Raw genomic sequence first — 13,026 nt, forward strand, 5'->3', positions numbered from 1 at the left:
ATTAAAATCAATCCAGGAAGTATATATCATGCCTGTTCGTATGGTGGTGAAGCAGGAAGAGGTAATAAAGACGCCCACCCCGGGGTCGGCCACTCCATAATCATTCTTCGAAAAAGCTTTCTTCAGAAGAAAAGCAAGACACATTATGGCCCCAGCCCGCCATTGGTGCCCTTAGAGTTTCGATACAGCAAACACATGGGGCACTGCAACCATGCCTTCTCCCCACAACCCTGCACTGCCCCAGTGATAACAGGAAATCGGTCAGAGGAGACCTCGTCCAACCAGAGATGACTGACAAAATCACAAGCCATCTCTAGGGGAAATACAACCCATGTTCTGGATGACATGCAATAACGCATCCCTCACACATCCAACGCGCCAGGCACTTTACATGGATCCTCCTCGTGGTAACTCATCAGACAAGCACCAGTATCTTCATTTTATGATGGAAAACAGGCTCAGAAACATGAGTAATTGGTAACAGCAAAAAGCTAATAACCAGAGGTGGAAGATGAACCCAGGGCCCACCGGCTGCAAAGACTCTCTTCTCTCCCGTATGGAGCTGCGCATCGGGAACTGAATGAGACCTCCATGAGCAGAACGAGTTGGAAATAGTATTTCAGGAGGCTCTGAAGCAAACTCCTGGGACAGCCATTGAGAACCTGACCCTGCAGCAGTAGAGGCCGGGCTGAGTTTCCATTTTTAAGAGATTCTGAGCAGATCATACATTTAAGAGACTGTTTCTTGTAAAATTTCAAACTCAGTGCTTTGGAAACGATAGGAATAATAATGATAGCAGCCACGGAGTAGACCTGCCTTGTGCTAGGGGTTTCCATGCGTTCTCTTTTTGCTTTCCAAAGTCCCGGCCAAGTAGGTGTTTTTACCCACATTTTCCTGATGGAGAAATCGTCTCATTGACGTGAACCCACACTGGCCCAAGTCCAGAGCCCTCAGTGTTCCTACTTGTATGGTAAAGTGGTCCAGAGCATGGCCTCTGGGGCCAGTCTGCCTGGGTTCAAACATGGTCTCTGCATGGCCTGGGCAAGTTATTTAACTTCTCTGTGCCTCAGTTTCCTCATTTATAAGGCAAAGCTAAGAACCCACCTCAAAGAGTTATTATAAGGATTAAACAACTCTATTTAAAGCACTTAAAAAAGTGCCTAGCATACAGTAAGCCTGTGTTAGTGATGATTATCATTACTGTTACTGAGTTCTATTACACAAAGCAAACATGGAATTATTAATTACTATTGCATGATTATCAACATTTCTTTGAATACAGTGGGGAACGACTACTATTCACATCACTTTTGGGGTCCTGTCTGCTCACAAGGTTAACAGACATTTGGTAATTTCATAACAATGCAAATGATAACGATCCGATTTTCTGACGAGGCAAGCATGTCATTCGATCGGTCTGAAAAAACCTGAGCTATTAACAGCCTTGTGCAAACAAAATATTGATTATACATACCTCATGCCTTTTTTAACTGGGTTACTTTACTGTATGTGTCTCCAATGTGGCACCAAAGTTAGGATCAGCATTAAGGGGACCGTATGCTGTAAAATTCTGTACAACAGGAGCAAAGTATAACTTTTTTTTTTTTGGTAGCACTTTTTGCAAGTCTAATTGAACAGTCAGTTTTTTTGGCTGACCTCTTTTTATTTTACTTACCCTTGGGCTACATGAGAAATGAAAACCGACCTCTGTGTGTATGTGTGTGCCCACGCACATGTGCACGTGCATGTGTTTGGGGGTAGGGAAAGGGGGGGATTTTTATTAACCCCATTAGTGCTATGCTCCCCACAATGATAGGAACCTCACCCTTCATTCTGAAGCATTAGAGTCCCTTAAAAAGCAGGCCTTGACCATCAACCTTGAATTTGCATTGTAAAGCCTCAGGGGTAGGCATAATTTAAAATCTTTTTCAGAGATTTTATATGTAGCAAATGTTTATTAAAAGTGGCTGGTGATTCACTCCTCCCTACTGAAATTTTTGCTTACTTATTTCACTTCACAAACATCAATTCATCCTTTCACCCCCAAATATGAAAAATCATTTAATATTTCCTGAATAGCTTAAAGCCAAAAGTAAACAGATACAAAACAGATACACTGTTTTATATATCCTTGCAAGTGATCTCCTAAAATGTGATTTCATCACCTTTGACAAACTGGTTACTGTCTAAATTCAAACTCAACCACGCATTAAAATCCAAATATCATAGCGCCTGCATGGCCCAGTCAGTTAAACATCTTCCCCTTGATCTCCGCCTAGGTTACGATCTCACGGTTCGTGGGTTCGAGCCCCACATCAGGCCCTGTGTCGGGCTCTGCACTGACACGCAGTGCTTGCTTGGGATTCTCTCTCTTCTTTCTCTGTCCCTTCCTCCCCCCCTCTCTCTCTCTCTCTCTCTCTCTCTCTCTCAAAATAAATATTTCTTAAAAATAAAAATAAAATCCGGGGCGCCTGGGTGGCGCAGTCGGTTAAGCGTCCGACTTCAGCCAGGTCACGATCTCGCGGTCCGTGAGTTCGAGCCCCGCGTCGGGCTCTGGGCTGATGGCTCAGAGCCTGGAGCCTGCTTCCTATTCTGTGTCTCCCTCTCTCTCTGCCCCTCCCCCGTTCATGCTCTGTCTCTCTCTGTCCCAAAAATAAATAAATGTTGAAAAAAAAAAATTAAAAAAAAAAAAAAATAAAATAAAAATAAAAATAAAATCCAAGTATTAAAGAAGAAGGTCAGAGAAAGCCGGAGGACGGATTTTACTTTATTCTTCTTTGTCAAAGGTCTAACAGAGTATTTTGTAAAGGGGGGGATTTCCTCTTGTCAGGACGAAGGTGACCAAAGCTGGGTGTTCTACCTCCCTACAAAAGAGTGCCATTGCTTCTTCTAAGGTCACGGACAGGAACTCTAAGGTTCCTCTGAAATCCACTGAGCTCATTGCATCTCAGCACGTTTATCTTCTACTGACTAACAGGGACCCATCAGCAGATTGTATTCTACCAAGCTACCTGGCACCAATCCTGGGGGCTTCATACCTGGTGGCCATGTGAAAAGGTGACATTTTTCTCCCGATGCTATGAGGTATGAGTTTAGTACATCACACTGTCTCCCAAAGAATTACTCTGCGTGATTTTGTCAGTGGTCGGAAGCTAACACATTAATCTGAAAAATAATCTGGAAACTGTCTTTGGCTGATAATTCTGTAGACGGCTCTTCTGCTTAGAGGAATCAAAGACTTTGAAGCCAAATTCTAAGAGAGGACATGGAAGGGAGCGAACTAATAGATGTCGCGTGCCCACTCTCCATCTGGCAGTTAGAAACGTTGCTTCATTTCACTCTTACAATAAATACCAAGCAAACCAGGATTATTACACAAACTTAGGTCACAATGTTCATGCCACTGGACACTCCACCGTGTTGCCTCACAAAGGGTGAACGGACAGCACAGACATAGTCATCGAATCCCACGATGTTAGTGTGCACATTGAAACACCATAAAAGGGGTTCCAACATGAATAAAAGAAAATGCTGTGCATATCAACTACCCAAACCTGCTCCAATCTCAATCCAGTTTATTCAGATTTCCCTACTATAAATATTGTTGGGCTCAAAGGAATCTCTTGATTTCGATAGATGGCTCCACCCAAGGAGACCACCCAAGACATCAGGCTGCCCCCCCGCAAATTCTCACAGCACCCTTTCTGGAAGGAATGAGTCCTGAGGTATTTCTCTGGATCCTCCAGCTTTTGTTTTAAGAGCACCTTGGGTCTATCTCTATTAGTGGGAAGACTGTACTTTTGAGACATAGTGTCAAATAACCAATTGTTGTTTGAGGCCATGAAATTTTGGGGTAGCTTATTATTCAGCGAATGGATTGCCAAAACAGTCACAAAGGTACAAGTCTTATTATCCCAGAGGTGGTCAAGTTTGAAATGAGTAGTTAGTGTGAAAAAGGTGTGAGTTAGTGAGAGCAAGCTAGAAATATCTGAAAGCTCCAAGGTCCTCTGAAGTCAGTATAGCTATCTTAAGTATTGGTTGGTGGTCCCATGGGGCCATGAAGTCATGAATGCCCTTAAATAAGTTATAAATTTCTCAGGGACTCATTTCTTCACTTGTAAAATTGGGGCTTTACCCCAGTCCAAGATGGCGGGTGCCCTGGCTCATGTTGGTGATACTCAATGTGAAGAATATTTCTTTCCTTTTCTCTCTCTCATAACTCTGGGCATGATTTTAATCATAAATATAGGAGCAAGCTAATCAAAGAAAGATGTGTTCAAATTTCCAAATAAGCTGAGAGCTATTCTAAATATTGTAGGTTCGAAGGGACTCCCAGAGCACTGGGGCTTTATCTGATCGTATTCCAATAAAGGCTGCCTTTGGCATAAAGCTTTAAAAACATGGTAAGGGTCATTCCCATTTGGAAAAAGTTCAGTTTTTATCCTTTTTTTTTCCTTTTCTTTTTCTTCATCTATCAAAGGGCTTTATCTCTTTATTCCCTCTAATATTGGTGTATATTTGAAGTCATACAGTGATCACAACAGTATATGCTATTTAGAGTCTGTCAACAGAAGTCAGAGAGAGCAGGAGGACAGTAAGGCTTTATTTTACCACCATTCATCAAAGTTCTGGCAGACTATTCTGTAGAGACAGGAGAGCAGTGACAACTCCGAGATCCTTTGCCAAGCTAAATAGGACTTCCACGGAAGCTCGGGTGTCCTCACCCTCCCAGGCAAGGAGAATCAACAGATGCACAGCCCTGGACAAGTCAAGCTCTGAACTCACAGAAATGCTATCTTACACCCTTCTAGCCTAGTATTCTGACTCTAGAGAGAATACCTACACACATTTTATGATACAGAATGACTCCAAAACCCTTCCTGAAATCTGTGATTCCCAGTGGAGAATGATCATATCCAAATAACTATGAGAGCCTTTTCAAACCACATCTGTCCAGAAGCAGTTCTTTTTTTTTTTTCTCCAGGGAGAATCAGAATCTCCAGAAAAGGACTGGGGGAGTCCTTGCAAAAGCTCCCTGCTGCAGTACTTTCATAGTTGGGGGAGTGCCTGTGCACACACATGAACCTGCAAGTGCACACACATAGACACACACATTCTCCCCCTGCACAAAACCAATGCCCTAAGGAATCCTAATACATTATCCATTCAACCATCTGAACAGCCTGAGAACTTATTCAGTCACCCCACCCTTCTTCATCTAGGGAGCAGAATGTCAATTATGTGTCAATTAATATGGTAATCAAAGGGCATCTAGAAACTTTAGAGGCTTTGTTCTTCTGAAGAGTTGAGCTTTCCAAATAGCTAAATATCTTCCCATGTAAGCACCAAGCCTTTTTTCCCTCAAAATAACATGTCAAAAATTCTGGACATTAAACTCTCTGAAATTTTACTGCATGTATTTAGTTTCCTGAATATAATTTAGCCTCACCTTCATAATTCAAGGCTCTTATCATGAGCACTGATTTCCATACTGGGGCTGGAAAAGGGAGTTTACTCCTGAAGGCTGCAAAGGCCTCCAAATGGCTGCTAAAGGCAAGTGGAAGGTCGGAGAACAAGCCAAAAATGGGACTCCAGAAAGACACCACAGTAGACGTCAGAAGGCCAGGTGGGATGCCATAGGTATAAGGACCGGCTGGGTGAGTTCTAAACAGGGTAAGACTTAGCGAAAGTGTCCGCAACAAGCATTGCATTCATTCTGTGACCTGACTTTCTGGGTAGCATCACCAAGGTGCATGGGCAAAAATCTCGAGTCTAAAGCATCATATGCTCCCGTCAGAGTATCTCCCTCCAGCCCTCCCCTTCTAATTCAGTGCTTCTAATTTCCTGTGGTTCTAGAGATAACCAATCTTGTCACAAGTGAATAAAGGGCCAAAGACTGCCTTTCTGGTAACTCAGCTGTCTATGTATTTTGTGTCTTCTGTTAGGGTGTTCAGGAATCTCTGACTGACTTCCTAGACCTTGGCTGTGTTTCAGGAGGTTAGACTGCTGCCCCGCTGAGTTCCAGATAGATAAGGAGTTGTTTTCTTCTTCACTTTTCCCCTAAAATTATCTCCTTCCAGGTTCCTGTGTTCAGTGACAGTGAACCCGCCCACACTCCCCCTCTTCTTAAAACATGCTTCAATCTTTGGCTGTACCTTTTCCACCTGAAGACTCCAATCTGTGGATCTTATGGCCCATGGGATGGGGGCAGCAGGTGCTGCAGTAACTCTAAGAAGGTACACATCCTCTAAGAAATCACTAAGGACCTCTAAATTACCAGCCTCAAGGGACACATCCCTTCCTGGAGGTGAGATGGCCTCTGTGAGTAAGGCAAGTGATCAGTAATTCCACTATCAGAGGCCACTCCTCAGAGCACCGGGCCAGGGGCCAAAGAATGACAGCTTATGTTACAGGCAACAAAATGTAAGAGATCAGGCAATTGAAACAGGGCCTAGGAGAACAATCCATGATGCTATTGTCCCTACAGAGAGACATGTGTGAGCGACTTAACTGAAAAAGAAGAAAAAAGAGAACAAGGAATCATATTCTTGTTTTTGTTGTTTGGAATCACCTTGCAATCTACCTGGCTATCCTTGATCTAACTTCTTTTTCAGAGAACCAGTCTTTGCTTTCTTTCCAAACATCAATCCACCTTCTAGCTGGCCTACTTTCTCTTATTTTTCTTCTATTCGAGCTGATACTGAGGCACAGACGGAGAGAAAGCACAGTGTGTGGTGAGAAGTGAGCATCTGGGAGTCACAGCTGGATTGGTATCGCCACCCTGCCACTTTCTGACTGTGTGATCCTGGCCAAGTGACTTACTTTCTCTGTGACTCAGTGTCTTTCCCTGTGGAAAGGAGAAAGGGCACAGTAATAGAAAGAATACCTTAAATGGGTGAATGTGGGGTCAAAAGGCACAAACTTCTCTTGATAAGATAGATAAGTCCCGGGGGGTTAATGTACAGCATGGTGACTATAGCTAACAATGTCGTGTCGTATATTTGAAAGTTGGTAAGAGAGTACATCTGAAAAGCGCTCACCACAGAGGGAAAAATGTGTAACTTTGTGAGATGATGGATGTTAACTCAACTTACGGTGGGAAACACTTTGCAGTATGTACATCTATCAAATCATTATGTTGTTCACCTTAAGCTAATATAATGTTATATTGCAATTATATTTCAATAATTTCTGGAAAAGAAAAGAACACCTCATCATGCCAGCTTCACAGTATAGCTGTGGGTATTAATGGAGACAATACTTGTAACATGTTGAGCTCCAGTACCCAGGAAGCTGACTGTGATACTATCCTAGGGGACAGGAAGTAATGGCTGCCCTCACGGTGCTCTCAGAACATGCATTAAGATTTGAAGCTCTCCAAACACTAAGTCCTTGCGGATTCATTTTAAGCAGTAAGAATTATTTTTCATGAACACACATGTAAACTAGTACTTGAAGACTCTTTTCAAAACTTTAAAACTTATTGTCTGTGGGACGCCTGGGTGGCTCAGTCGGTTAAGCATCTAACTCTTGGTTTCTGCTCAGGTCATGATCTCACAGTTCATGGGTTTGAGCCCCGCATGGTGTGGAGCTTGTTTGGGATTCTCTCTCTCTCTCTCTCTCTCTCTCTGCCCATCCTCTACTCATGCGCTCTCTCATTCTCTCTCTCAAAATAAATAAATACAATTAACAAAACCATATTCTCTGCAATCTCATACACAACATTTATTACTATGGTAATTCCCCATTTTCATAATAAACACAAAGAAGATTCTCATCCAAATACTGAAGTTTCCAAGTGCTTAGAATCCAGAACATCTAGAGGTTTCTGCATACAGATGCCGATTCCTTTCTTTTCCTCAAGTAAGCCCTCTCATTAGCCATGGAGTCGTACAGGCCTCCTCCTTAGCGTCGTGGTTCTCCTATCAGTTCTGAACACTTTTTGGCTTCCCCTCCCTCGAGTCTCTCCTCACCTCTCCTGAGCACCATCTATGCGGTTCCCTCAACAGGCCCTTCAAGACTGTTTTTGCACAGGTCAGTCCTCTGTCAAGAATGATCGTCCCTCATCCTGTTTCAAAAGATACTTCTCAAGGCCCCCTGCTCTAGAGTCCACTCCCTGGTGAAATCTCTCCAACTCCGCTCTCTACACACACTGTTCATACGACACAATGACACACGTAAGTTCCCCAGGCACCGGTCTGCCTCCATCCCCAGACTCGGGGCTTTTAGACCAGTGCTTTAATATGTACGGATCACCCAAAGGCCTTGTGAAACACGTAGGTTCTGTTCCACATTTTGTGCATTCTGGTTTGGTGAGTCCGGGATGGGGCCTGAGATGCTGCTTCCCTCACAGCTTCTAGATAATGCTGATCTAGTGCCCTGCAATCCCCTTGAGAAGCTTTTAGGAACCTGAAATGTCAGTGACTTGGCACTTCTCCATCATCATCATCATCATCAACAACAGCATCTTTTAACACAGCTGCCCAGCAACTGTACTTAAGGGAATGAAAGAGATGTCAGAGTCGCCTGAAATAATGCAGGTGAGGGGCAGACAGAGAATGGGGACAAGGATGCACTGGAGAGAGTGGGCAGAATCAGAAAAGGAAAGGAGTCAGAATGAGTTTAGTGAAGAGGCAGGAGACAGCAAAGAGAGGAAGAAAAGGAAGTGAAAAACTACAGGAAGAGAGACGATAATAGGAAGGAGGGAAAAGGAAAAAAAAAAGGAGAAAACGATATCCATAGGATGAGAAAAAGAAGGGGGCGCCTGGGTGGCTCCATGGGTTGAGCATCCAACTCTTGTTTTTCTCTCAGGTCATGATCTGAGGGTTGATAAGCTCCAGCCCACATCAGGCTCTGCACTGACAGCATGGAGCCTGCTTGGGGTTCTCTCTCTGCCCTTCCCCCTCTCATGCTCTCTCTCTCTCTCTCCCTCTCAAAATAAATAAATAAACAAACATGAAAGGAAGAAAGGAAGAAAGGAAGAAAGAAAGAAAGAAAGAAAGAAAGAAAGAAAGGAAGAAAAGAAAAGGAATGCCAGCTAACTTCTTCCCTTGGGGTGGAATTGAATCTACATTGTCTGACTTTCCAGATTGAGGGGTGGACTTCTGGACGCCATCCCTCCCAAGGGTGGGTACTCCAGCCATTTGTGCCATTGAAGAAGTGCACTCAGACCTCCATCACTTCCTTCCAAAAGTTCTTCCTTCCAGACTGACTGTGGAATGAGCTGTCATTGGCAGAGTAATAGCAAATGAGAGCCTCTGTCAGGATTGTGCATGTACAGAGTGGTTGATATCAGCTCAGAAAATCTATGACCAAGACTTCACACTGATTTTCCACCAAAACAACCCCCACAAAAGTTACCTGATACAGTTCGATCCTTTGTTCGGGCACTCTGGCCTTCGGGTTCTGTAAACGAAAGACTCTGAACTCCGCTTTCACCAAATTGGATGCATTCTTCTCCATCGCTGAGACGTCAAATCGGACAATTCTGAAGTAAGGTCTGTAGAAAGTGGGCGGGATGGCATCTGTAAAAAGTTAGGGCGATCATTGAAAATGATAAAATCCATTGTTCTCTCAAAAAGACTGTGCAGCATGAGATAGTCTCAAGAAAACATAAGGGATATATCTACAAGAACCATTTAGTTTCCAATGGCCAATTTAATACCGTTAACAATTTAACCAGAAAAAAAAAAAAATAAACATGTGCATGTGGTTACAGGGGCAGCAGATTAATAGAGATTAACAAACCACTTCCAACTCCATTTGAGGGCATGCAGTTAACCCTATCCTTTGAAAGTTGACAGCACAGTGGAAAATCCTAGATGGTTCTGAACTGGATCAAGATCTTGACAGTTGATACCTGGAGAGAGCTGTTGGGCTTGCATACACTGTAATCAGATGTGCCGAGAAAATAGCTCCTAATGGCCAGCAGTTTGCCCATGTATTTTTTTTTTTTCTTGAAGTTTTGGCATCCAAATACTCTACTCTATCCAGGTTCATGTATTGCCTCTTTTCTGTCTTCAATATTTTGGTTTTTCCCACACATATGACCAAATGCACCCTCTAGTTAAGTCAGGGTGAGAAAAATTGAATTCACAAAAACTGAACCCCCAAATTGGCTGTATCAGGTCCAATCTTAAAATTCTTCACTTAACATAACGTCCATTGGTGGGAGGGAATCCCGGCTAATGAAGGGAAAGAATCAGCCCCACTTGGTTCTCTTCTGAGCCATGGAAACCACAAAGATGCAGATGGCACACAACAATTTCAAGTTCATGGGTTGCTAGAGTTTCACTATTGTTTTGGAGTAATCTGCCGTTGCCTTTGAATGCACCACTGCACCGCACCAACAAAACCAACGGAGGTCCTAATTCTCTCCACGTGTTTCACACCCAGCACCCATTTATTGAGCACGTACACTGGGCAGCCCACGTGTTACAGATATTTCTATGATTTTCCTCTATAACCTTCTGCAAACGTTCTCTCATTATTCCGGAATGCTCCATCCAAATCTTGTAGTTCCATTACTTTCTACCCTACTTCTCAACTATGTAGCTTCATTACAACATAATAATTCACAGTTGTTTATGGCTTTTTACAAGTGCTTTTATTACTTCTGTGTTATGTTTGTTTATTTTGTTTCCCCCCAGGAAATTTTAAGAATCTTGAGGGCAGAGACCATATTTGTCAGGTCTTCCCTATTCCACATACCTAGGGCAGGGCCCTGCACACATGGAATTCACCAACTACCCACTGTTTGTATAGTTGGTCATCAATGGGAGTCTTGAAAGACTCAGGCATCTGGCTACTGGCAAGACTAACTTCTTATTAAATAAATGAGCCGTCTTGCCAATCTTAAAATAGAAATAAATACCTTTCGTGATTTCTTGGGAAATCCATGCCCTGACGATTACACTGGGAAAAAAAAAAAATGCTAGGAACACACCGACATTTGCTGATCTTAAGAGCCCAGCACTTTTTTCCCTCAAGGGGGCTTTCCCCCGTGCCCTTCCCCGCGTCCTGTGACTCTCAGAAAGCTGTTCATGGGGAGGCAGTGGACTCCAAGCCACGTTCTGCCCGATGACTGCTTCACACACGCCTATGTGAATTGAAGCTTTGTAGCTCGTGAGCCAGGAGCCTCAGAAACAAACAAACAAACAAAATAAAAACCCCAAAAATCTGAAGCATCCCGGTGTCAGAGAAAAGGAAGTATTCATGCAGACACAGTGATGGCCCGCTGCGTTACTACCGTGAGTTAGCTGGTGGATGGTTTTCAGGCAAACATTCATCCAGGCAGCCAGGATTTTGGAGCCCCCTAGCACTGCAATTTGAAAAGGTAGCTGCTGGGAAGAAATCGATCTTTCTCTCCTCTGGAGCATGCCCACCCCAGGTGACTGGGCAAGCTGGTACTGGCCTGACCAGCTCAGCTGAAAACCGGCCAGATGCCCAGGCAGAGAAGCTGGGGCGAGGCTGGAGCCAGGCTCTCTGGCTTTCTACACCCTCTAGTTTGGCCAGAGCCTTCCACAGGCCTAGTGGCTGCATTCTGCCTTCCCGTTAGACAGCAGAAGCTTCAAACATGCTTTGAAAGAGCATCCTGAAACAGCAAAGCTAATTCAGCGCATTTCCTGTCATTAGGAAGAATAAACGTCCTGGGTGTTCTCCCCCCGCCCCCACTCAGTGGAACCCCACAGGCCAGCTCTCCTTCCCCAACCGCCCATCTTTCACACCCACCCGCCCCAATCTTATCCTTCCATCAAGTTTGTAAATAAGTGCTCTTGAGATTTATTTTTATTCTCTTTTGTGTTTATTAAACTTTGAACCACTTTCTTCCCTTTCTGGTCTTCTGCCCGAACTCACTCTTTCTTTTTATGGCTGCTTTGGACCATGAGGTCAATTTTGTTTCTTCTTCTTCTAAGCAAATCGTCCAATGATCCTGTCCTAGGCTTTTGAGCTTTGAAGGGGCGTTTGCAAATATTTACAGGGGTAGCTTGATTAGTTAAGTGCAGCTGTTCTCTGCTCCCTATACGTTGGCAAACAGCCTTCCTCTCCTCTGGCTATTAAAACCAGTCATTTGTCTTCCAACTGCCTGGTAATACCAATCTGAGTGTGTTTTGTTTTGTTTTGTTTTGTTTTGTTTTGTTTTGTTTTGTTTTGTTGGTGCTTGATTGAGAAAGAGAAGGAGTCAATGCACCAGGTGACATGACGGCTCAGCAGCCCCCACCAACGACTCTGCTTTGCTCTTGTCACCACAGTGAAGGGACCAGGCCAGGAGGAAGCAGCAGCCTCCCCCACACCCCCTGCTCCAGCGCATGAGAGCACGAGATCATTCAGTAAAGATTGTTGACCAAAGAACTGACTACCGCTTCCAAGGGCCGCCTGCAGCTGTCCCCTGCTGTCATCTGCTATGGGTCACCAGCCCCCTGCCCGACAGAGGAACTTGAATGACTTGGCATATGTTTCTACAATTGAAAAAAAAAAAAAAAAGGCACAGCAAATTGCTCCGGCCTCGTCTGTGAACCTACCCTTACCTCATAAAAGCTTTTGGATGCGTGGTGTGGGGAGAACAGACAGTGGCCCATCTACGCCCAGCCGGGAGGCAGCAGGCTCGCTCCCCGGGCTCAGGGCGCAGAGCGACAGGGTAGGTATTTAATGGCTTGTGCAGCCCTGATCCACCCACTTAGCCTTGGAGGGATGGAGCTTTTTCCTCTGCATTCTCCAAGAACTCATTTCCCCCTTTGGAATGGGAGTTCTCCCCAAAGTCCTCTGTAATTCCAATCCCAGTTCCTATTCCATCGCCAGGTGGTCAGGTACTTGGGCTTGACCCTTGCCAACTTACCCACACTCACATCCTGCTTGGCTCTTCCCTCTCAATTTCTGACCCACTTTTTTTTTTTTTTTTTTTTGGTTCAATCAAATCGATTTTCCTGCAACCCTTTGGATCAGACCACCAGGCTGATTCTGCCCCTCCTCCCGGGCTCTCCTGTGTGCCTGCCTCTCAGGGAAAATCTTACGCATGGGAGATTCCAG

General features: G+C 44.2%; 1 protein-coding gene across 3 annotated transcripts in view; it reads right to left on the reverse strand.

Annotated features, from left to right (window-relative positions):
• Nucleotides 1–13,026, reverse strand: part of TGFB2 (transforming growth factor beta 2) — an 83,619-nt gene that overhangs the window by 23,206 nt on the left and 47,387 nt on the right. For all 3 annotated transcript variants that reach the window (XM_086693670.1, XM_086693671.1, XM_086693669.1), the window contains one exon: nucleotides 9,361–9,524. In XM_086693670.1, the coding sequence (XP_086549796.1) occupies nucleotides 9,361–9,524 (164 nt within the window). The remainder of the gene's footprint in view (nucleotides 1–9,360; nucleotides 9,525–13,026) is intronic.

This window comes from Puma concolor, chromosome E4 (assembly GCF_028749965.1).
Source record: "Puma concolor isolate L17-30 chromosome E4, mPumCon1.1.hap2, whole genome shotgun sequence".
Taxonomy (NCBI): domain Eukaryota; kingdom Metazoa; phylum Chordata; class Mammalia; order Carnivora; family Felidae; genus Puma; species Puma concolor.